Source organism: Chelonia mydas, chromosome 9 (genome assembly GCF_015237465.2).
Source record: "Chelonia mydas isolate rCheMyd1 chromosome 9, rCheMyd1.pri.v2, whole genome shotgun sequence".
Lineage (NCBI taxonomy): Eukaryota > Metazoa > Chordata > Testudines > Cheloniidae > Chelonia > Chelonia mydas.
Window position 1 is genome coordinate 41955531 of NC_057855.1, and position 24530 is coordinate 41980060.

The following is a 24530-nucleotide window of genomic DNA, read 5'->3' on the forward strand; positions in this document are numbered from 1 at the left end:
AATTGTTGCAGGAAAGCTAATTGAAAGAGATGGATTGTGTATAGTTTCTGAACACAGTGAGGTTAATGGTTATTCAGTGATCTCATCTGGACATGAATTCTCTCCTTTGGCTGGGACCAGCTCCCATGACATTTCTGCCTCTTGCACTCCTGAGCCACTCGCTAGTGATCAGCGTTATTTTGGTTCCAGTAGAACACGGCTGTTTGATTGGCCATGCCCACTGAAGAGGAAGCCATCTCTTAAAAGGGACATGTAGAATATCAGGATGGAGGAGGTGAATCAGATTGTGTTCAACCCAGTTTTAAACTCCAAAGTCAAATCAAGCCTTTTCTTTTCAATCCCATAAAGGTGTTAATTGGATCGCCACCTCTCCATGAGGTCTGGGAGCCATATAATAGCAACACTGCTGTTGCTGCTCTCCCCCCCGCACTCCCCAATTTGTTTATTAAGTCTTTTTCCTCTGTCATAAAAATATACGGTGTATACCTATCTTTCTATCTATCCATATGGCAATGACTTGTTCAGAAGTCCGGTGTTTTGATTATTATAATACACTGCTGCTCAAGTGAGGGCAGTTCTTCTAGTTAAGAAAATACTAATTGTAGATCAGAAAAAATTCTAACCGGGTCCTTTGTAAGGAGGATGCATTGTCCTTAGATGCATTTTTGCAAGTGATCTGTTCTTGTGCTTGCTGTTTGTTTGGACAGGCATGAGGTTACAGGGAAGATTCATTTTCCTTTGTGAGACTGGTGTTTTTTTCTAGTGCTACGCATGCTAGCTCACAGAGTCATCAGTTTTGGCAAATACTGTTCTAGCTTTTAAAAAAAAAAAAACAACAAAAAAAACCCGTCCCTGATTTTATTTCCTTTGCTGTCTAGATCATTAGTGAGCTATCACCTAATCTCCTAACTCTGAAGACTCTTACTAACAAACCTGAGAAGACTGAGTTTGTCTCACTGGGTTTTTAAAAACCGAAAACAATTCCTGTGCGTGGTAAACTTTCTAGTGCAAGACTTATTTTGTCAAGCTTTTTTAGGTACTGTTGCAGTCAGTGTAACTTACACAGAGAATTACAAAAAGGGTCTGTCACAGGGTGGCTGGCCCTTGTAACTGAAGCACATCCAACTCCTCTGTGACAGAACAAATGCTCCCAGTTTGGCCAATGAAGAGGGCAAGGCAGCACCTGGGGGCTGTAAAAGGTTAGGGAGAGTCCCAGTGAGTTGGAGAGTCCTGGTGAAAGTCAGGGCATATCTACACTGCAGCCCTAAGTTGACCTAACATAGTGTGGCTGATGTCCACACTACCCTCCTTCTGTCAGTGGGGCGTGTCCGTGTCCTCACCAGGAGCACTTCCACTGAATGAAGAGTGGCAGTGTGGGGGTCTGAAAGCCAGGGCTCTCCGCTCCACACAGATTCCTGCCAGGAGCCCAGCTGCCCCCCAGGCTTCCCACTCTCATCCAGTAGCAGATAAATTGACTTCCAAGCACTCTCCTGTTGACTCCGGTACTCCACTAGGGTGAGAGGCGCAGGCGGAGTTGATGGGAGAGTGTCAGCTGTCGACTTACCACAGTGAAGACACCATGGTAAGTAGATCTAAGTATGTCGACTTCAGCTAAGTTATTCATGCTCCCCCACCCCCAGTCTAGACCAGGTCTCAGTGTAGTAGGGCACTTACATCTGTGGGACAAGGCTGTAGTCTGTACGCTGACATAATTAGGTTGATGTAAGTTGCCTTATCCTGACCTAACTGTGTCGTGTAGACCAGGGTTCAGTTAGGAGGTTGGAGCAGAGAGCTCCCCAGGGAGGGCCTGCTGAAAGCTCTCTGCAGGCTCTCCCTGGGAGGGAGGAATTGGATAGGAGACTATATGTTTGGGACTTGAGAGAAGTCAGGAGAGCAGTGAGAGGGGTTTGCTGGCTGCCGTCCCTAAGCCAGGGAGCCTGGACCGGAGAGCTGGAGAGGACTGAAGGCAGGAGCAGCAGCAGAGGGATTTGCCTGCTGGGTCTGAGGTGGAGCTAGGGGCTGGTGGGGGCAGAAGAGTAGTAGCGGAGGAGCTTACCTGCTGACATGTTCAGGGCCAGAATGCTGGACCCAGAGGAACCATGAGAGGGTCGGGGGAGTGAAGGATGCTTCCCTGGCAAGGATGCTTCCAGCAGAGAAACTGTAGGGATTATTGCTGGGAAGAGTGGGGTTTTGCTCCAGTCAGAAGGACCGGAGTGCATGTCCTGGTACAAGAGCTGTGCTGGAGAGCTGGGGTGTGCCTGGTGGTGAGCACCGGCATTGCACTGGAGAGCTGGGGTGAGGTGGGAGATGCCAGGGCATGGTGGGGGAACACTGGGGCTATATTTAATGTGTTGGGACTATGGAGTTGGGAGGAGTTGTGTGCACGGGGGGCTTTCTTTGGTAATAAATTAACCCAGCCAGGGCTGTTGGCTCTAAGAGAGTGGACTGTTTCAGGGAACACTGAAAAGGGAACCTGAGGCAGTCATGCTGGTCATACTGTGGCCTGCCGCAGGAGCATGATCCAAGTGGCATGGCCCTATGACAGGATCATGGGCAAGATTTCTGGAAGTGAATAATGGTTCAGTTTTTTGTGTCCAACTGAAGACATATTAAAGATTTCCAATTTTCACAAAGCACTGAGCTCATTATAGTCTGAAAATCTTGTTCCGTTTATTATTTGTATAACCCTATCTCCTAGGAGCCCTAGTCCTGGGCCAGGACCCCATTTGCTGGCACTGTACAAACGCAGAACAGAAGGATGGTCGCTGCCCCGAAGACTTTTCACTCTAAGTAGATAAGACAGACCGGGGTGGGGCGGAGAAACACACAAGCAGAGTGAACAGTGTGATGGCAGCAATTGTCATGTTCCATAATTTTGTGGGGTTTTTTGGGTGGAATTAGTTAGGAGGGGATCAGTTACGAGAAGGGAAATAGGGCATTGAAGGATAGGGGGTGGAGGGGCACAGGGAAGAGGAGAAGATGGTAAGAGGAGTAACACTGAGGTAAAGAGACTGTGTGGGGAGAGGGATGGTTGGAGCAAACAGACAATCAGCACAGGGCACAGAAATCCAGTCAAAACGGTAGAACGTTCTCCAGGGCCCTGTTTCTGTTGCATTGTAAACCTGCTTGTGGACTCGGTGTTTCCAAGGCTGTACTTGATTGTCCATTCTGTGTTGTAAACCTGGGCTTACAATTGCTGGACCAAGGTGTCTCAGCCGTGCTAATGCATCCATACTGCACTACGCAGACCACTTGTTTCGGGTCTGTGCCTTGACCTGTGTCCACACTGCAAACTGACAGGGTTGGGACTGGGACTTGGGCTCTGACCTACCCTCCTAACTGGATCTTAGGACTGGGTCCTGGGTTCTTGCTGACCCGAATCATACTCTTGGGGGAATTCTGTGCCAAAAGATTTAAAATTCTGTGCCAAAAAAATTAAAATTCTGCACACGATATTTTTAAATTCTGCACATTTTATTTGTCAAAATAACACTACATAATCACATCAGTTTCAAATATTTTGGTAATTGATTTCAAAATACTTGTCAGCAAATATGTCTGTAACAATGCAGAGCCACACAAAAACACCCGCACCTCCTCCTCCCTAGAGCCCAGGGATCTAGAGGGAAAAACATCTGGATGCTTGGTCCCAGGCTTGTGTGGAGTTTCCTGTGCGTCGCTGTCTCCTTCCTTCAGGGCGTATGGGGAACTGCAGCTGCTAGGAACCCTCTACTCTCTCCCCCAGTCTTCCCACCCCTCCCAGCAGTGTCTTCTATGTTCGAGCTGGGCTCTTCCAGGTTCAGAGACTCCTAGTAGCCGCCAGCAGCACTGCAGCCCATTTCTGTGGGGGAAAGGAAAATCTGCACAAAACCCATTCATTTCTGCAAAATTCTGCATTGCACAGTGGTGCAGATTTCCCCTAGGAGTAGAATCAGACTGATTTGTGTGTGGTCAGAAATGGAGCTTGGGCCCAAACCTGAGTCAGAGCCTGACCTAGTGAGTGTTCAGTGTAGATATACCTCAAATAGGATTGCCGACTTCCTAATCGCACAAAACCGAACACCCTTGCCCTGCCCCCTTTCCCAAGGACCCGCCCCTGCCCCTTCTCTGAGGCCTATCCCCGCTCGCTCCGTCCCCCTTCCCTCTGTTGCTCGCTCTCCCCCACCCTCACTCACTTTCACTGGGCTGGGGCAGGGGTTTGGGGTGCGGGAGAGGGTGATGGCTCCAGCTAGGGATGTGGGCTCTGGGGTGGGGCCAGAAATGAGGGGCTCAGGGTGTGGGAGGGGGCTCCAGGTTGGGGTGCAGGAGTGGGTGCGGGCTTTGGCTGGGGGTGTGGGCTCAAGGGGGGGCAGGGATGAGGGGTTGAGGGTGCAGGAGGGGGCCCAGGGCTGGGGTTGGTGTGTGGGAGGGAGCTCCGACTGGGGGTGTGGGCTTGGGGGTGGGGCCAGGGATGAAGAACTTGGGGTGCAGGAAGGTGCTCAGGGCTGGGGCAGGGGGTTGGGGTGCAGGCTCTGGGAGGGAATTTGGGTGCAGGAGGCGGTTCCAACTTGGGGCAGGGGGCTAGGGTGCGGGAGGGGGTTTGGGGTGCAGGCTCCGGCCAGGTGGCTCCCGGTTAGTGGGGCTAAGGCAGGCTCCCTGCCTGCCCTGCATCCACGCAGCTCCCAGAAGTGGCTGGCATGCCCAACTCCTAGGCGCAGGGGACAGAGGGCTCTGCATGCTGCCCACACCTGCAGGCACTGTCCCTGCAGCTCCCGTTGGCCGCGGTTCCCAGCCCATGGGAGCTGCAGGGCCAGCGCATGGTGCCTCCCCGTGCCTAGGAGTTGGACATGCCGGCCACTTCTGGGAGTCGTGCGGAGACAGGGCAGGCAGAGAGCCTGACACAGCCCTGCTGTGCTGCCGACCAGACTTTTAACAGTCTGGTCAGCGGTGCTGACTGGAGCCGCTCGAGTTCCTTTTTGACCAGGCATTCCGGTCGAAAACTGAACGTTTGGCAGCCCTAACCCCAAAGGACCAGAGGCCCCTCTTTTGGCTGCTTCTGCCTTTAGCAGCTGAAGCCTCTGGCTGGCTCCGCTTTGCAGCTTTCTCCTAAATCCACATGGTGGGGAGGAGGGGAGATGCCCTGAGACCTACTGCCCCCATATTGTACTAGGGGGAGGGTCTCCCTTGTACCGTGTTGGGGGTAGGAGTTGCCCCAGCTGGGCTCCTTTTTAGTGTGTGTCAGTTGATTGTTGAAAAACAGAGGCATCCGAAATTACTAATCATTTTTGCAAATCTCAGCCTATATCTTTACAGAAGCTCAAATTTGTTCTTAAATTGTACATTTATTTGGACCTGAAGTGTACTAATGGGACTTGGAGTCTAAGGGGAAAGCATTGCTAACTTCACTGATACAACAAAGCAGTGAAATGCCCTATTGCTCATGTACAAAATAAAAAATTCCCCCAAGATTCAAAAACACTAGAAGAGATGAATAACTTCAGAAGGGTGAGGGATAGGTCAGTGGTTTGAGCATTGGCCTGCTAAACCCAATGTTGTGAGTTCAATCCTTGAAGAGGCTACCTAGGGATCTGGGCCAAAAATTGGGGATTGGTCCTGCTTCAAGCAGGGGCTTGGACTAGACAACCTCCTGAGGTCCCTTCTAACCCTAACCTTCTCTGAACCTTCTTATCTATAAATGCAAAACCCTTTTGATGATGGGAGGTTTTTTGGCATGTTGTCTGTTTCCAAACATGTCAAGACTGCAGAGCCTTTTCTTCTTCTGCAAAATTCATTAGCGCATCATAGTAAGTCAATAACCTACTTGGCTTTTGTTTTGGCATTGCTTGGACAGTCAGACCAAAAATGGCTGGTCTTCTCTGGGTTGGTCTACGCTGGGAAATTAGGTCGACCCAGCAACATCGCTCAGGGGTGTGAAAAATCCAATGATGTAGATCGTGTCTACACTGAAGCACTACTACAGCTGTGCTGCTGTAGCATTTTAAATGTGGACAAGCCCTCTGTTGGAGTTGTACATGATCCATTGTGGCATTTGTATTTGAAAGGAGATTAGCAGACTTTCTCAGTGGAAGGTCTCCGCAAATACGGGGAGCTGCCTGATCTGTATTTATCTTGCTTTTGTGGCATTGAATCGTTTGTTTCCTTGTTTACATGTACTAGATAAGGTTTTTTTCACATTTTTTAAGGACAGATTTCTCAAACCTGGGTGCGCAAAGTCATGCTCTGAATCCATACCTAAGGATCTAAATAAAAGTGGCCTGATTTTTCAGTGTTGTTGTGTGCCTGCAGTCCTGTTGATTTATGAAAATCAGGCCACTTTTATTTGAATGCTTTAATATGGCCTTCGGAGCCTTATTGTAAGTACCACAACCATTTATTCTCTTCTGTCTTCACTTCTGTTTTACTTGGGGATTGGAAATCTTGCTAAGAGTCGTACCAGAATAGGCTTTGTTAGTGCTGCTAATACCTTACATGGTTTTCCTCCTGGGAAACCATGAGGGAAGCTGGAAGAAGTTCATCTGAAAGCCATTATGCATCTGCCAAAGAGATATATTTATATAAATGCAACAAGTATCCCCTACTCTTCACTAAGGGGGAAAATAGAACAGCCCCTTGGTTCCCCGAATCTTTGAAGGAAGGACAAGTTGGGGAAAAGAGAGGGTTGAATACCCACCCCCTTTTTACTGATTGGAGAGAATGAAAACATGATCACACAACTCTGAATGTCACATTAAGTTCCATATTTAACATCCTTCTATCTTTGTCATCTAGCAGCAAAGCCATGTTTTAATTCATTAGCTGTTAATGTTGATATTCTAATTCACATTGCTGCAAAAAGGCTAGAAACAGGCAGTTAAATTTTATTTCTAGTCACATGCGGTTGTATTGTTTAAAGATGTGATTAGATTAATTGTGTGACCTTTTTGCCTTTAAATGTGGTAGTCTGTTAATTATAGCAGTTTCTTTTTGTCTCCTGCACCTCTGTGTCAAAAAAACCACTGTTTGCGTTCTCAGTGGAAGTGCTGCATTTGGGGCCCTGTACAAACATCTTGTATAAGTACTTTGCGCAGGAACAACTGGTTGCCTTGGAAACTATGATGCAATATTTTTCGTTTCTAAATCAGAGCATTAAAAATGCTTCCCGATCCATACGATGTCTGGATTCTTTGTTTTGCTACAGGAAATGATGTTGTGGACCCTTCATAGTATTGCTGTACTATGGCACCTCTGATTCGCACCCCTGGCGATATTCAAGACACTGTCTCCTGCTTATATGTCTTTTCCCATTTCTGTTTATTTCACTGGCCTCTCCTACCTGCTTATAACCATTTCTGATTATAGAAAGCAGGAGCACTTATCCTAATGTATCAGGAAACCTTTTCTTAGTGTGGGAAATTGTTGAAGTGGTTCAGAAGAAATTTCACCTACTATAGATCTTAGCCTTCTTAAATTTGCCTTTTAAAAATGTTTACCCCTCCTCACCCATTAATTCATCAGCCCATTCCTTATCTGCACCCCACTAGATTTTCTTCCTTAAGATACCTGTATGTAACTTGCTACCCATCTCTGACATCAAACCTTGGATGACTACTCCACTGTTAGCTGTTAACTTCCCCCCAGAAGTACTTGGTTTGAGCTTCTATGGTGTAGATGACTCCTTGGTACTTACCTGAACTTTGTAATGCCTCTAAGTATGGAAAGCACTGATACTGAATGCAGATTCACATTGCCAGAGTCTCATGGTATGAAGGTAATGGACTGGAGGATTGGTGGAAGGGAAGTATGCTTTGGTGTTGGAAGAAGGGGATTCGGGGGGGGGTGTGTGTGTGTGTGTGTGTGTGTGTGTGTGTGGAGCAGAGCTTTGGGACATTTTTTTTCCTTAGGAAGATGATCTAAAAGATTTTAGTAAGTATGCTAGAGCTTTTCTGTACCTTTTCTGAGGTCTGACCATCACTACTATATGCACTGCACTGTGGCTAGAAGACTCACAAGAGTTAAGTATATTTTATTTCTTCCCAAAGTAGTCAAAGGTGTTTTTCATACAGACCTTTTAAAACTCCATGAAGTGGTTGCTAATGTTGGAGAAATTGGACACATAATGATGGTTGCAAATCCTGGATATGGGTAGCTTGACCCTTTTATCTCTTCCCATAATTGACACTGACCTTTGGTTGCCAGAATTAGAAAATTGCACCATTGTGTAAATCTGTATTTGTTTCCAGAATTTCATTTTGCTGTGTGCTCCCATGGTTTGCAGTCTGTCTGGTGTTTATAGTTCTGTTACCATACCTTACACTTCCAGAATACAGACTGTTCTTTTAAAACAATAAACAACTGTCTGAAGATAGCCAGCATTATTGTAGATGCTGCTCTGTCTTACAGATTATCTGTTGACTTGTAGAGTTTCCTCTTAAAGCTTCATCCCACTTTAAGGTTCTACTCCTAAGTTTCTACCTTCAATTCAGTTTAGAATATCAAAATATCTTATCTTATATTGAATCCCCCAAATGTGCCCCGCTTTTGGGATGCATATTTAGAACATTTGTCAGGCAGTCTCTCTTACCCATTAAACCCTGATAAATCTAGGACAAAGGATTCCAAATCTGAATAGCACGCAAATGTAAAAAAGCAAAGGAAATAGTTGGTATAGAACTAGACAAGCCCTTAAACAGCTGAATACAATTAAACAGCTAATTTTAGTATTGCATTATCAACAGGAATATGTGTTTATTTTAAAGTAATTGCAGATCACACCAAAATGAAAGGGGAATGTCTTGAATCCCCCGCAGAAGATTTCAGGGGAAAGTGATAAATAATGACATTCTTCTATGTAATTAGATGCCATTCTGGTGGAAACAGAGTGCTGTACTAAAAAACAATATGCTTTGAAGGGCTGAATGCCCTTAACGCTTTTCTGGGGATGTTGTTACAGTCCCATGTTTTGATCTCTTGGCAGCAGCTGACAAAATAAGGCAGATAGACCTATTTTAAAAGCCAAAGAGACAGGTACAAGAAAAGGGCAGGAGTTAAATCCATCTCAGCTAGAGGACTCTGGTAGGGTATGATTTATGAGAGGTGTAAAGTGTGACATGGCACAACTTCCGTTCCTTCACTTTCATTTATCATCCCCATCACATGGTCATTAGGAAGAAGAGATCGAACCTGATATCTTTTTTTCATAACCCTGATGCAGTATTCATAAGCAAAGCTAAAGACCAGGCTAAATGGTTGCCATTACTATGCTTTGTTAATAATACTCTAGTTCTCTAGGCCAAGGATTGCAAAGAATGCTACACACATTTAGGGGGAGATGTTCAAAGGCACAAAGGACACCTAGGTGTACAATTCCCATGGAAAGTCAGTAGGGGTTAGGTTCCTCACTACCCTTTGTGATTCTGAGCTTTGACAAGTTTCCTCTCCTGGTTCTGCTTTTTCTCACTTCAACCTCAGTTCCAACATTTTGCCTTCACAAAGCCCAATTTCAGCTCCATCATTCTCCCACCCAAGGAGGATTGAGTCACGTTAGAGCTCTTCTCCATCAGGCATCAAAAACCTAGACTGCATGGCTGCCTTGTAATGTGAGTTGATGAATGTTCTGTCTCTGCAATGCTCCGCTGATCACCTGTTAGCAGAAACCTGTGTTGGACTTTGTATTCTGTTCCTCCTTTCCCTTTATGCATCCTTCCCTATTCTGTATTGCAGATGTCCTTTCCTTCCGCAGCCTTGTGTGTGGTGCAAACGTACAGGAAACATGCAAGCCGCCCCGAGTTCCGTGATGCAAACAGCCACTCACTTGGAAGCATGCCTAACGAGAAGGGGTAGTACAGATTTGCTGCATGCTCTCTTGGAGCTCAGAGGGGAAGCATGTATGACTGCTTGATGCACTTGTAAGGAAATGGATATTATTTCCCTTCCTGCAACTTGCCAGCTATTCATGTGTTGATGGGGAGCTTCATCCCCATTTTCAGTTTCCATTTCAAGCACACAGATTGGTGCACACTGTGAGTTTGTGCATGTGTGTATTAGTATTGTTATGACTATTTATTGGTATTGTGGTAGTGCCTAGCAGGCCCGGTCATGGAGCAGGATCCCGTTGTGCTAGGTGCTGTACAAACACAGAACAAAAGGACAATCTCTGCCCCAAAGAGCTTATTATTTTAAAAATCATTGTAGCTATTTATTTATTTTTTGGGCCAGGTACATGCTGCACTTGCCTTACTTTGTCAGCACCCCACCCTAGCTTGTTCCCAGGACTTCCCCCTCTCAAATAGCTTGGCACCACCCCTCACCTTAAAGAACTCCATAAGGTCTAACCTGTCCCAGTTGCAGGAAGCTTCCCTATCCAGCTGATTCTCTCTGTTCCCCCCTCTTCCCTTCAGTAATAGGAAGCACCCTGACCCCACTCTTCCAAGTGCTGCAAACCCAGCCTATTCAGCTGTCTAACCCTCCCATCCCAGATGTGTGCTGTGGTTTATGGAAGTCTGCCTGAGGCCCTGCATCAGGCTCTACAAAACCTAGCACCAGTTCTACTTGATTGCTTCCCCATTTTGATATTCTTTAGACCTTGGATCTGTCACTCACTGTGTTCACAGATTCTGTCCAATGCCTAGCCCAACCGAGCCCTGCTCTTTTTGGCCCATAGGTGCAACTGCTATATGTGTTCATAAATAGTTAAACAGGACACTGTTGATCTTGATCTTTTCTTCCTCAAACCTGCTGCCTGTTTATTTAAAATTAAAAGAATAACCCCAAACAAAGAGAGGATTTTTGTATCTGCCTTAATTTTAAGCACTCTCCCAATCAACCTGTAAGGTGACTTCATGTCCATGGAACCGCCCTGAAAGTAAATCGGAGATGTTCAGGATATCTGCCATTCTGTACACGCATGCTGCTCCTCTGCTCTGTTCTTGTGAGCAGGCAAAGCACTGAACCATACCAAAGAGCCTGTTTTATGAGAAAACAGGAATTCTTGTATATTTCAATGCCCTGTCTGCTGGCAGGGATTTAGAAATATTTTCAGCGCATGCATGCCTGCAGATCAAACCAAAGTCAGCGAGGTTGATTATTCAGGTCCACTAGCTTAGATTGCCTCGCTCTATCCCTGTGCTGTGCAGAGTGTTCACTAGAATACTTGGGTAGAAGCCAATAGACACAAGCTCCCTTGTTTAGTAATGGACTATTCCCTACCCCCACATGGGAAAATGTTTTTGTGCTCCTCTCCGCTCCAGACAGTGAGCAGTGTGAGTTTACTGTTAAATCCATAATGCAGACATATCCCAGATTAGCTGGTTCTTTTTTCAGTAAGGCTGCCCTGGGCTCTGCTGTGTTTAAATATTCTTTGTCAGTACTTAAATGTGTGGTTTGCTCACTACAGTGACCTTCATTGTACTACTAGATTGTGTGCCTTGTGTTACAATGTTAAATTAGCATTATCAGCATGTAGTGAAATCCCAGGGACATAGGGGACAATGATGTAATGTCACACACCAGATGCTTCTACTGTGATTTACACTGGTTAGAGCCCTCATAGCATACACTCTGTGTTAGTGTTGAACTCTTATCCCCTTCCTGTGGTTTGCCTTTCCATTAAGCTGACACTGTCTCAGCTTTCTCCTGAGCTTGGCTTGTTCAGAAGGATTCTCCCTCAAGGCCCTTCTCTTGCTGCCCCTCGGTCACTCTTTCCTCTCAGACTGCTCTGGGGCTTGAGCTAATGAGCAGCATCTGGTCTGATGTGTAGGAGTCAGCAAAATAGATCTTGGTGAACAGAAATTTGCACACGAAATATTGAGACACATTTTTAACCTTGTCAGGTTATAATATTGACCTCCCAAGAGAGTGGTTCTTTTTGTGGAAGACCTTTTTATATTTTATTATTTTTTTTAAAAATGCTTCCCAATGCTAGAACTATGAAAGGTGGGGAGGATGGTAGCCCTGCAAAACGTGCAGTAAAGAATAGTGTGAGTATGATATGTTACTGGGCTTCCCTGTGGTGTACTGGTTCCTTTTGAGATATGTGCTCTGTCTAATCCCGAGATGGACTGACTTTCTTATTAAGATTAGTTAAAGGAAAAACAGCTTCCATTTTAGGGAGTCAAACATGCTCAGGGCAAGAAGCTATTAATGAATCAATTGCGATGAATTTTTTTTAAAGAGAGTCTAATGAGCAATTTCCATTTGTAATACAGGAAGTGGCTATGTTGCTGAGAACATACATACTTTGTGACTCTAGCAGTGTGACAGCCCAATAGCAGATGTGGATGCTTTTTTAAAGCGTAAAGATGTGGTTAAAGCAGGTTGTACACCAGTTTTTCCAAGAGCTTCCTTTCTGTCTGTTTCATAAGTGACTCTGCCTGTGGCCCAGAGGCTCAAATGCAGATTGTAATTTAAAAGCAAATAAGTGTCAGTTTGTTCATGGTGACAGATGCTGCTTCTCACCTTACAAGTATTTAATCTGCTGGGCTGAGATGATCGGTGGGGCAAGTGATCTTTACAATGTATTTTGTCATGGTTAATGGTTCTCCTTTAACTGAAAGGCAGCATCTTTAACTTTTGCTTGCTGAACCTTGCTCTACTAGATCATGACGGCTGGTGAGTCAGTTTCTTTTCTCACGTACCCTTACTTTCTTCATTTACTCTCTGGCTTTACTCTTCCATGGTTTCTTTGCTTCTCCTGGCTCAAGCAAGTTTTTTTTTTTTCTTCTGCAAAATTCCAAGCATTTTTATCTTGCCACAAGGATGCTTTGCAGAGATCTGAATTCCATTTTCTGTTGTGTCCTTGTGCTAGAGAGAGCAGCCTGTTGTACCGTTCCTCTCACAGAGCAAGTCTGCTCTCGCTGCACTGTGAAAAGGCAAATGAGAGGGGAATTTGCCCAGTTCAATTGATTTTCAGGTGAAAACAATCTTTAAGTTAAGAGTTTTATGTGCTTTGACATTTCTGAATCCTCTCCAAATGCTCATACCCCAGCTTATCCTCTCCATGCAGTGTTAGCATCCACATGAGGCAACTTGCTGAGAGAGCTGTGGATGCACTTTCTGTTACAGGAACCTGGCACTCGTTTTAAGTAATTCACTCATAAGCGTTAATATTTTTTTTGGCTGTAGTTGCTTGAGTAGCATGACCACCATTTTTTTTTTAAATCCACCCTCACTCACTCTCTCTGCATCATGTCTTTGATCACTAATATTCAGCCAAGTCTGTTTTTTCACGGCCGTTGCCACGTGGCATGTTTTCCCCACTTCAGCATTGCTGGTAGAGATTCCTTAACTTCCTTTATGAATGTGATTGTTTGGGTTTGAATAGTCACTGCTTTGAACTGCTCACTCTGTGATGGGAGAGAGCTTAAGTTTTCTTCAACTTCCTTACTCTCTCGATGAAGAAGGAGTGAAGAATTGATTATGCACTGATCCCACAGCCTTGGGAGTTGTATGTGTTGTGGAAGCAAGGGGGGGAAAACAAATTTAGGTTAGCTTCTCCTAGAGGTGCTTGGGGATTGCAGTTCTTCTGACACCACTCACATTCTTGTCTTTGCAGATATACCTGTCTGAGTAATAATAATTAAAATATCTGTCCCGTTTCAGCTGGGAATTAATCGTGCAGTGAAGTTGTGTAAAAATGAGGTTAACAGTGTAGATCAGATTATTTGCTGGCTGGGATAGTAGAGGTGGGACTATCAGAGCCAGTCATTTTCCTGGAGACAAGTTAGAGCAGCCTCTAGGCTGTTCTAACATACACCAGATGGTAACTGTCCTTCTTGCCTTCCTGACATGCCCGTCTGCACTGGAGGTTGTGGAGAGGACGGTGTAGGAACTGGCAACTCTGTCTCTACGTCTCATCTGGCCTATGCTATACCAAGGGAATTTCCAGCTAGGAAGATAGTCTGCCGAGCAGAACAAAGGGAACAGTGGCCAGAGCCAGCTGCTTCACAGGAAAGTGCTAAAGTCCCTGAAGTGGGAAATTATTGAATCACCTATACTTAGGGAAAGTTTCTTCCTACCTCTGTCAGAGATTGCCTGATGCCCTGAAACATGAGTTTATTTCCCTTTCAAACTCTTTTCTCTTTTGTTCCAAGCCCCATGTACCTTGAGTGTGTGTTAAAGGTGTATTGGAATATGATTCGTGGGAGCTAGGGTAATGTTTTGAACACAGATGGTTGATACAATCATTGCACCCCTATCATTAGGCAGCTCTTTAAAACAACTGTATCCCTGTCCTCTCTTTTATTTACTCCAAGGACTGTCCCTGAAAAATTCAGCTCTTCTGATGATTTTCAGACTTCTTAAAAGAAAGTTGTGCACAAATATAGGAGAAATGCACTTACATTGATCAGGCATTTTATTCCATAACTTCTAGTTATATAATTTTCCTGTTTGCTTTGTTGTTGATCCTTATCACAAATAAATAAAAAATGGTGAATCTCTGGAATCTGACCAGCTTGCTGAGAGTAATATGTATATAAGAAAAGGTATGAAATGTGTCCTTGTCATCCCTGCTGGAATGATATTGTCACATAAAATTAGCAGGATACCCATGTGAGATTACCTTGAAAGACCCTCATCTGCATTTATTAGCTCTGCTTCATAATACCGTGTGTGGGCTTTAAACAACATGTTGTTCTCTTCTGATCTCCTCCTACCTCATCTGACTAATGTTTTTGTTCTTCCTTTTCACAGGAGGAGCTGCCTCCCCCAGTGCAAACCAGGAGGTCGTCTCTCAGTGGGTTATGCTACTTGACTATGGGTCTCGTTGTTTTGCTCATGGGCCTTGTGTTTGCATCCATGTATGTCTACAGATATTTCTTCATTACCCAGGTACTATACAATCTGAAAATTCCAGTTCTCTTGCCTCGCCGCCCCAAATAAATTTAAGCAGCCACAACACATGCCTCATTCATTTTTTTAAAAAAGAAACTTTATTTTGGTAGCACCTGCCTGTCCCAGCCTAGATCAGGGCCCCATTGCACTAGGGACTGCACAGACACACAATAAGAGACAGTCCCTGCTCTGAAGAGTACATGAAAACTTTCCAAAATCAACAGAACTTTTTCTTGCAGCATAAAACAGTAGGACAGTTTCTCTTTGATTTTTCTGTACTGTGTCACAACATAACTGGCTTTGCTTAAGCTATCTATATCCCTGTCTTGTGATTAGCAGTTATATTTGATATAGTCCATTCCATCATTCAGTACACACAAAGCAGGAGCTGTATGTGACTTTTATACACGAAGTTGCTTTAAGATGATTTTCAAAATTATGAGACTGATTTCCAGCAAGTAGAGTCACATACATTTATCTACATTTGATTGTGCATGTGCAGAGTAGTTGCATAAGCAAATATATGAAGCTAGTCTGCGCTTATATGCAAATGCACATGGCTTTTGCCGATTCCTGTTGGGCTATGTGTTTGTCCACGCCTACAAATGCACTGACTTGGGTGGACACAAAATGGGCATGGTTCTATACAATCTCACCTGTATATGGAATAGCAGGAATACACAGTCCAGAAGCCTTTGGTTATTCCAGGGTAAATGTAAATGTCCCGTCACTCCTATATCACAAACGTAACTTTACTAGTCTTAGTCATAAACGATTTTTAAAGAGTGTTTTGCCAGGAGGGAGCAAAAGAGGTTGGAAAGAACAGGGAGCTTAAGAGACTGACTCTCTCTCTCTCTCTCTCTGTGATCTGTTTGTACAGCACCTAGCACAATGGGACTCAGGCTTCTGGCCCTACTGCAGTACACATAGCAAATACTAGTACTAAAGCACAATAGGAAATGTTATTGGCAAATCAGTGTGGGTTTTCCATGAAGCCTGCAGAGGTTAGGTGCCTTCTGTTAGGTGCCTCCTTCCTAGTCTAAGTACACAGCAGTTAAACAACAGCTGTTCAATACACTGCAAAGAATATACATGTAAGGGCCCCTTTAAATATGCATGGGGGGGGGGGGGGTGGAAATTGTTTTCTGTTATGTAGGTCAGATTGCCCTCAACTCCAGAAAGAGATTGGTGTATTATTTATATTACAGTAGTGCCTAGGGACCCCATTGTGCCATGCACTATATAAATACATAGTGAGAGAGACAGTTCCTGTCTCAAAGAGCTTAAATCTAAATAGACAAGGGAACCAGGCATAGACACGTGAAATGACTTGGTCAGGGTCTCTCAGCAGGGTAGTGGCAGAGCTTGGATTAGAACTCAGACCTCCTGAGTCTCAGTTGAGTGCTCTAGCCACTTGGCCACACTGCTTCCCAATATAATGCTATTTAATGTGAAAGCTGGGATCTTTTTGAAACCTCTTGAATGTTCAGCTCTTCTCTATCGTGGCAGAGGTAATTTAAACAAAACTGTTCTATTCAATTAGTGTTATCTAATGAGTCCCTAGAAACGTTTGAGGACGATGAATTAATCATATTCTTTGTTGAAAAGGTGACTTGTAAAATATAGCTTTTGGTGACTATTAGGATCTGTGTGCTGGGTGGGCCAACCAAAATTCAGTTGATTTTGGGAAGGAGGGAATGTAGCTTATTTGTAGACACGGTTCTACGGCAAAACCTGCCAGCTATTTCAATCTTGACTTGGAAATTTCTACCCCATTGGTGGCCAGTTGTTGCTGCTTGTGGTAGTGCCCTGAGTACTTTCCAGACATACAAGAAGGGATGGCCCCTGCCCTGAGATGCTCACAGTCAATGAATGAGACAGACAAGTAAATGGAAGTCAGGGAAGAGGAACAACAAGGGGATTTTCTATACAAATCATCTAGTCATTGTAGGCAGCATATTCAAAGTGGGATTTTGAGAGAGAGAGATCTTAAAAATCTAGGGGGCAGAGCCTTGTGGTTAATTTAGGTGGGGTCAAACCACACATAGGAGATGGCATGGAAGAAAGGACAGCTAGGTGATTGCTCAGGAGACTGAGCAATGGCTGGATAAGGGTGAGAAGCTCAACAAGGGAGGGTGAGGGGAAGTTGCAGTAAATTAGTGCCCCAGATTCAGATCACCACTCGGGTCACAATCTAAGTTGTCCACATAAAATAAGAAGCCAGATCTGTGTATGATTGATGGTTTCTGCTCAAAGGAGACTTGACTGAAGGACATTGATGGAGCTCTTGTGGGGAATTCTGTACATTCTGTGCTTGTGCTGAAGCAGAAAGGAGGACTTCCCCTCCCCCAACCATTTTCATAAGCGCTGAATTCACATACTTTGTTTAAAAAAGGAAAATCCCTTGCCCTAATTTTAAGAGGCAGAGTGCATAGCTTTCTTGCTAGCTGAATTTCTAGCCAAAAATACACCGAGTCATAGCTGTATAGGGGCTTTGTGATGAGGACTGCTGTCTGTTGAACAACTGTTACCAGATTAATTCTCTGAGGACTGCAGGATCTGTGTGTCCAGCTTTTATCCACTCAGCAATTTTGTCTTTTATATGTTCCCTTGATCAATATATTGCCTTGCTGCAAAATTAATTTCTAATCTTCATTTTCAGATATACAAATAGGTTATCTCCGTCTGTCTTTATAAATGAGCTTTAAATCCCGCGACAAATTTCTGACATTTTTTTCACATCTTACCCGTAGACACAATTGCTGGGGTTATTTTTATGTTGGGATTGGTTTACAAAAAGCCTGATGTCACATAACATTTAAGCTGACTGTTGACTGGGAGGTGGACAACATCCAGTATCCCTGCTATCAGAACAAAAGGAGGTGATCTGCTTGCGGAATAGCACTAAGTGTAAGATGACCCATTTAGTGTTTTACATTGGACATCTTAATTGTGTGCTGCATGCAAAAGCAAAGGATAGTTTATATCCAATAACAGAAGCCCACTAAACATTGACTGTGGTGCTTACTGGCATCAAGGCTGTGTGTGCAAGGTCTCCGGTGGTTACAGTTTGCCCATCTGGTGACGGAGATCAGACTCCATCCTTTTATCCTACTTTTGTTGTTTGTTCATTAACCCACGGATTACAACAGGGTCCAGTGGTGCCTGCTTGTAATGAATTTGGGTAGAGTGAAACCATATCTACAGTAAAGTAGAAAATTCCTAATGGTTTCAGTGCACTGAAGTGTGCAAACTGCAAGTCCAGTTAGAATGAACCTCTCTGCTTATGGCAACCGTAGCTGTTCTATGGAGGAAGATAACACTGCTGTAAACTCTGTTCCATTTGGGTTTGTATGGTGGGTGGGAGGGTTCTGCTGCTTCTGTCGGACTAGAAAACAGCTGCTAATGAGGGATGTTTTTGCACTGCAGTGACCCGACTAATAAAACAAATTGACAGACTTGTTCCTAAATGTTCACAGGGACATGTTCTGTGAAACAAGCTTAGTGGCATTTCTTTGTGCCCTCCTTCAGTGCCATGTGAAGTGTTGTTTCTCTCTATGAGATTTGTAATGGAGTGTGTGTGTGTGCCATCTCCACTTTGTTCTAGTTTCCACAGCTTCCCCGGGAGAGCGTGTTCCACTGTGGGGTCCTCTTTGAAGACTCTCTCTACTCGCCATTTAAGGGGAAGTTGGAGTTGCATGAGGATGTAAAGATTTACATTGAGGAGAACTATGAGCAGATCAACATCCCAGTGCCCCAGTTTGGGGGCAGTGACCCTGCAGATATAATCCACGATTTCCAGCTGGTGAGGAATTTCTGTAGGCAATGGTTTTTCGTTAGTATAGTTAAAACATAAGAGCTGCCATGCCAGCGCTGACTGATCATCCACCAGAGTCTTGCCTCCGACTGTGGAAAATGGCAGGAGTTTAGAAGAAGGCACAGAAAGTATTAATCACCTAATTGTGTAATACTAAACCATGTAGGAAATTTGTTCCTGATCATTGATGTTCCTAATCATCTGTTGGTAATCGTGTTATGCCCTGAAGTATGAGAAGTGATATTGTTCCCACGCATAACCTTATGTGAAATGTCCCAAGCTGTTTGCCTCAATATCCCTGAGCACTGAGTTCCACGGGCTAATTTGGTACTCAAAGTAACTTCTTATCTCTCAGATTTTTACTTTCGATGTTATGAGTTTGAGTGCATGACTCAGCTTTTGGTTTCTGAATGCACCTTTAAGACTTAAGTATGACATCGAGACCATATTCGTAAGAGTTGCACACTCTGGACTCCTGTCTAAGTGCCTCCAGGTTCCTGTTGGAGTTCCAAGGACCCCAACTATTTCCAATGCTTTACCGGCTGAAGGTACTGTCACAACGACCATCCTTTCAGCTGAGTGTTACTGGGCAGGAATCCTTCAAGTCCATTGGCATCAGTTCATAATTGACGAGAGGTTTCTGTCAAGTGCTGGATTGCATGGCTTCTTTCTTGAGGTTTAAGTGAGTTGCTTCTGCTTTACACCCAGCCCCAGCAGCAGGGATAGCACATAACTGGACTTTGAATCTGTATCTCTCAGAAGGCCGTGCAAAGCCACCACTGTTAAATGAGTCAGATGACTAGACTGTACAGATGGGATCCCTTTAAATCCCATAAATTCAGTAATGATCCAGCTTACTAACCTCCCACATACAGTATATAAGGCTAAATCTTTGAAAGTGTTTGGTTCCGCTGTGCCCCGCTTGAGTGTGCAGATCAAACCACAGTGCAGAGAGAGACCAAACAGGTGTTCTGTGGAGTAATGGGAGAAGTCAGGCTTAGGAATGTTCTGGGACCAATGAATCCCTCTGATATTCATGTTTCTATGTAAGTACTGCTCAAATAGCTCATGCAGCAGGTGGCACAGTAGCTGTACAAGCAGTGATGTCAAATATCTGAAGTGTAATGACTTGGTGTAAACCCAGGTTGCTCACACGCTCACCCGCATTCCACTAGTGTGTGTAATAGCATAATTTAGTCTTTAATCGATCCTACTGGTGGATGATGCCACTGCTCTACCCCATTTTATAGGGTTTTGTAATTTTTAGTTCACTCTCCCTTTGGACGAATTAGAAAGATCTCTCTGTTTTGGATCTAGGGGTTGACTGCCTATCATGACATAGCCCTGGATAAATGCTATGTCATTGAACTGAACACCACCATTGTGATGCCACCTCGCAATCTCTGGGAGTTGCTGGTTAACATGAAGGTATGTCTGGGTGCTATTTTTTTAATAGACTTCTGTTGAGTTAGCTCCTGTGTGTCAATTAGAATTTTCCCTTGAAAAGCAACTGCTGTCTCTGTGAAAATAGGCATCGGATACAGCTGTATTTCTGTGTACAGTTAAGGTTTCAGAGTTAAGGTTTCAGAGTTTAACTGAAACCTTATTTTTTTTGCAAACAGCATGGTAACTCGGGCATATATAAATTTGTACAGGATGATTTTTATCCTTCCTGCTTAGGTTTGTATCTGTTAAGAACAGAGAGGAAATGCTCTGATACCTTTTATAGATTATATAATTGTAGCAGGTTTCAAGGACAGTTTAGTTTGTTTCCCTGTTATATTCTCTTATCGCTAAATGTAACCAATCCCAAGGATAGAAAAAACCAGAAGAAACCAGTTTATGTATACTGACAGCAGAGTCTAAGGAAAAGAGGGACCCAGAATCGCTGACTGCATAACAAAACAATAGAGAAACAGAAGAGCTAATATTAAATCTAGTCAATGAAAATGCCAGCTTGTCCTTGCTGATAGCTAAATAACAGAGGCAATAACATGCTTTTTCTTACATGGGATTAAAGGTCTGACATTCAAGATGTGAGTGAAACTATATGCAAATCGGGTATCTGTTTGTAAATGTCTGTTTAGCTGAATAATCAGTCATTTGCCTGGGTGAATGCTCGACTTTTATGTGCATTTGCACATGTGTATCTTTAAAATTATGCCCTACATGTGTTTTAAGTGTAGACCTAGTTTTGCCCAGCTTTAAACCCTTCCCTTTTGGGTGAGCTCCCGTCTTGGTGACCTATTGGATTGATAAATGTTAGAACACCCCCTCCCTTCCGGGAAGCTCACTGTGTTCCGGGTCCCCCCCGTCGTAAGCATGCCTGAGCTCCTCTCAAGCTAGTGATTTTTTTTTTTCAGAATCCTTACTGAGGGAACTGGATGGCTCAGGTTGGTCCTGGGCCTGACAGCCTTTTACCTCTGGTCTGCTGATTTGAGTCCAGCCCAAGTCACCATTGCCCAAAATTTATAATCTGATGACTGTTTTGTGATCTCTGTGAAACGAGTTTGAGGGTCCCAGTCTGGTTCCTAGACTGATGTCTTCATGAAAGTCAGTACAGGCAGCCCTTTGAAAATAATTGGGTAACAATGTCATGACCTCCTAACTAAGTCCTGGGATTGAGGAACAATGGTGCTCGATCATTTTAGCTCCCAGAAATAACTAAATCTAAAGACTGAAGAAACTAGATTGACTGACTGACTGTCTCTTTTCCCACACGTTGGGGACAAGAGGAATTCTGATCTCCATCCTTGTATACTAACATGGTAGGTTGTGCTGGTAATTGAACTCGTCATTTAGTCTCTTTCCCTTCCTCTAACGCAGGTGGATCAATAACCTAACTTTTATAGAACTGATGTGTTAGCATATAAGAACTTCCACTAATTGATTGATACTGAAGTATTGCAAGAGAGTTTTATTGATCCAGTAGACTGTGCCTGTCCAGCAGAACAGCACTGTGTTAAGATGGCCTGTTTCCCATTCATTATCTAAGGAGATAACCAGTTTTTTGGCCAGTGGTAATTAAAGGCCTAGGATCTGAAAACTTGCTCTCATTGCTTGATTTTTTTTTTTTTTTTTTCCTGACCACATTGAAATTGGCAACTATCAGGTTTGTAGAAGTAAGGGTTGATGGTGAGCAGAGGATTTGTTAAGAAGAGTTAATGTAGACTTGATGAAGGACTTAAGTTAAAGGTTACCATGCATGAAGGACTTAAGTTAAAGGTCACCATGAATAAAAAATGAATCTTCAAATAAAGGCACAACTAACTTTGAGTCTGTATTCTAAAGCTCCCAAACAAACTGCATTTATAATACAGATCATTCTCCTTCGGATCCCTTGTATTGCCAGTACAGCTCTGGCACAAATACCTGATCATTCCTCAATGTGAAATCACGGCTGTGTCTGAAAATATATACAAACACGTGTATGATTATTCTCTGACTGTTGTGAAGAAAAATTGATAGATGCTAGATGGATCCTTCTCCTTTCTAGGAGTTGGAAGGCCTACCATTATACTGCAAAGTGCAATTTATAAAGATGGTGTGTATGGGGTGAGCTGTCAGAAATGATTTGAAATGGTCACTATCTAAAGCCGTCAGACCAGGGAATAGATACAGTAATCCTGGATATTCTAAAGAAATCAAGAAGTGGAAAGAAACATGGAAGGCCAATCAAGCTTTTGAGGTGTGTTCAGTGTTTGAGCAGTGTTTCTTTTTGACCTTTAAAATGAATTTAAAATATGGGCCTTGATCTGGATTGAGGCTTGGGGGCATTTAGGCCTCAAATTGTGCTTGAATAATGGCTTAAGATTCTGTATCCTAATGTTTTAATGATACCAGTATTTATCATAACTCCCTCCACCCAAACACTCATTTATTTATAGCCCTCCATTCATTTTGCACCCTGATGCCTTGTGTATACCCCAAACCATCTGGTTTCTGATGCTTTTGGTCAATTTCCCACAATGAAGTGGGAACAATGATTGGGTGGATGGGATGTATAAAATCCCAGCAAATGGAGCTTCAGACCTAAAATATTTTGATACATCGATTTCAAAAAGAGTAAGCTCTTTCTGATGAGCTATGAGGAGGCAGTTCTGTTTGTTTTCCTGAAAGGGGGTGTAGCTTTATTATATCCTTTTGTCTGGGTTTGTTTTGTTTTGTTTTATTATAATAGATGTATAGCTTTGCATTAGAGTATTTTTGGCAGTAATGCAAGGAACATACTGGCCACATCCTGTATGAGCTAAATCAGGTTAGCATACGTATGTTTGTGACCTTTAGCATAGATAAGTGACCTGCCAATTGCACTTAACAGGTCCACCAGAAAGAATGTGGAAATAACCACCACCAAACTGATTCAGGCGAGAAATAACAGATGTAAGAATGAGCTAATTGTCATTAATACATTTGAATATGCTAGCCTATGGAGTAAGTGCCCCCCAATATTACGTGGGTGAGGAAATTAAGTTTGGACATGGAAGGGGGGGCACAGAGTGCTCAGGATCTATAAGAGGGGCAAGCCATCATGTTGAGTTGTTAGTTTTAGGTTAGGTTTTCTTGGGTCTTTCTGTAGCTTTCCAGCTCTTTCGCTTCTCCTGAGTTTTTCGTCTTCCACTTGAGACTTGAGGAACCTGGACCATCAGACTCTTGGCATGCCGGATATGAGGTTGGTCCTTTTATCTCTTACCCCCAGGTTATCAAGGAAGGCTGTGACTATGTTAATCTTGGAAGTTCATATGGTAAATATGACCACATACCTCTAGGACAATAGTATTTCCTTTTTCATTCTGGTTGATTTGTTTTCCATTTGATTACTATTCCATTTATGTTAGTAAAAGTCTTTAAGGCTGCCTTTTGTTCTCAGTGTCCTTGTCATACATCCTGAGGGTCCTTGCAAAACTGTGTTGGGGGGCAAGAATCATATTCTTTTCTGATCAGATCAATTGGCGAGCCCATAATCTTTATTACATAAACAATAATATTAATCCGCTAAAAAATCCGGCAACAGGACCTCACATTGGATTATCAAACTGATTTTATTTAATTTTTGAAAAAAAAAATGTCATTTCAGAAAGGGACATACCTGCCTCAGACGTACATAATCCAAGAGGAGATGATTGTTACAGAGCATGTCAATGACATGGAGCAGCTTGGCTCCTTTATCTACCGCCTGTGCAGCGGCAAAGAGACTTACAGGCTGAAGCGGAGGACTGCTAGGAGACGTAAGAGCCTTGTGGTACTTGATTGTATTAACCCTGTTTTCCACTGTGTCACAGCTGCTGACAGCAGCAATTGACTCATGGTGATGAGAGGTACAGACTCTTTTGAATAGCCACAAGCTTTTCAAAACTTTCCCACCGTTGCAAACACCAGTTCAGATCCACCCCTATTTGTGACATTGGAAGCTCCTGTGTAATTGTGTACTGGCTGCTGCAGGAATTTTTACCAGTGTGTGTATTAGCCTAATGGAAAGGTTGATAAAATGCCCATAAGAGCCATTTACATGAGAGCTTCTGGAACTGAACTAGTATTAGGAATGCGGGGAAATTTTTCAAAAATATCCCTAATATACACACCTATTTCAGTGGTAGCTATTGAGAGCAGCTAAAATCTGCAAATAGACTTTAACTGAGCCCTACTGTGGGGCTTATACCGCCAATAAAATAGTGAGACTGAAGAAGTGGTGAATGGGGAGCACTAGACATTGTCTATGTCGGGATTTATTTCAGAATATTCAGGTATTCCCGATTAACTATTCCACTTTGGAAGTGGATTCGGTTAATTTGGAATAAGGCATACTGATCCCAGAATAAAAGCATCCGTACACCAAATTAACCAGGGATAGATAATCTGCTTTAAAGTCACACCCGACCTTATTCTGGATTTATTTTCAGGTATA

At 43.6% G+C, this 24530-nt stretch overlaps 1 protein-coding gene across 3 annotated transcripts in view; it reads left to right on the forward strand.

Moving 5' to 3' along the window:
* Positions 1–24530, forward strand: part of ITM2C (integral membrane protein 2C) — a 43011-nt gene that overhangs the window by 14311 nt on the left and 4170 nt on the right. Inside the window, exons 2-5 of one of the 3 annotated variants that reach the window (XM_043522504.1) lie at positions 14668–14805; positions 18416–18613; positions 19943–20053; positions 23205–23654. In XM_043522504.1, coding sequence (XP_043378439.1) covers positions 14668–14805; positions 18416–18613; positions 19943–20053; positions 23205–23402 — 645 coding nt within the window. In that variant the 3' untranslated portion in view covers positions 23403–23654. Of the gene's footprint in view, positions 1–14667; positions 14806–18415; positions 18614–19942; positions 20054–23204; positions 23655–23702; positions 23854–24530 lie in introns of those variants that run through there. The other 2 variants (XM_037908955.1, XM_043522505.1) reach the window with 2 other exon arrangements.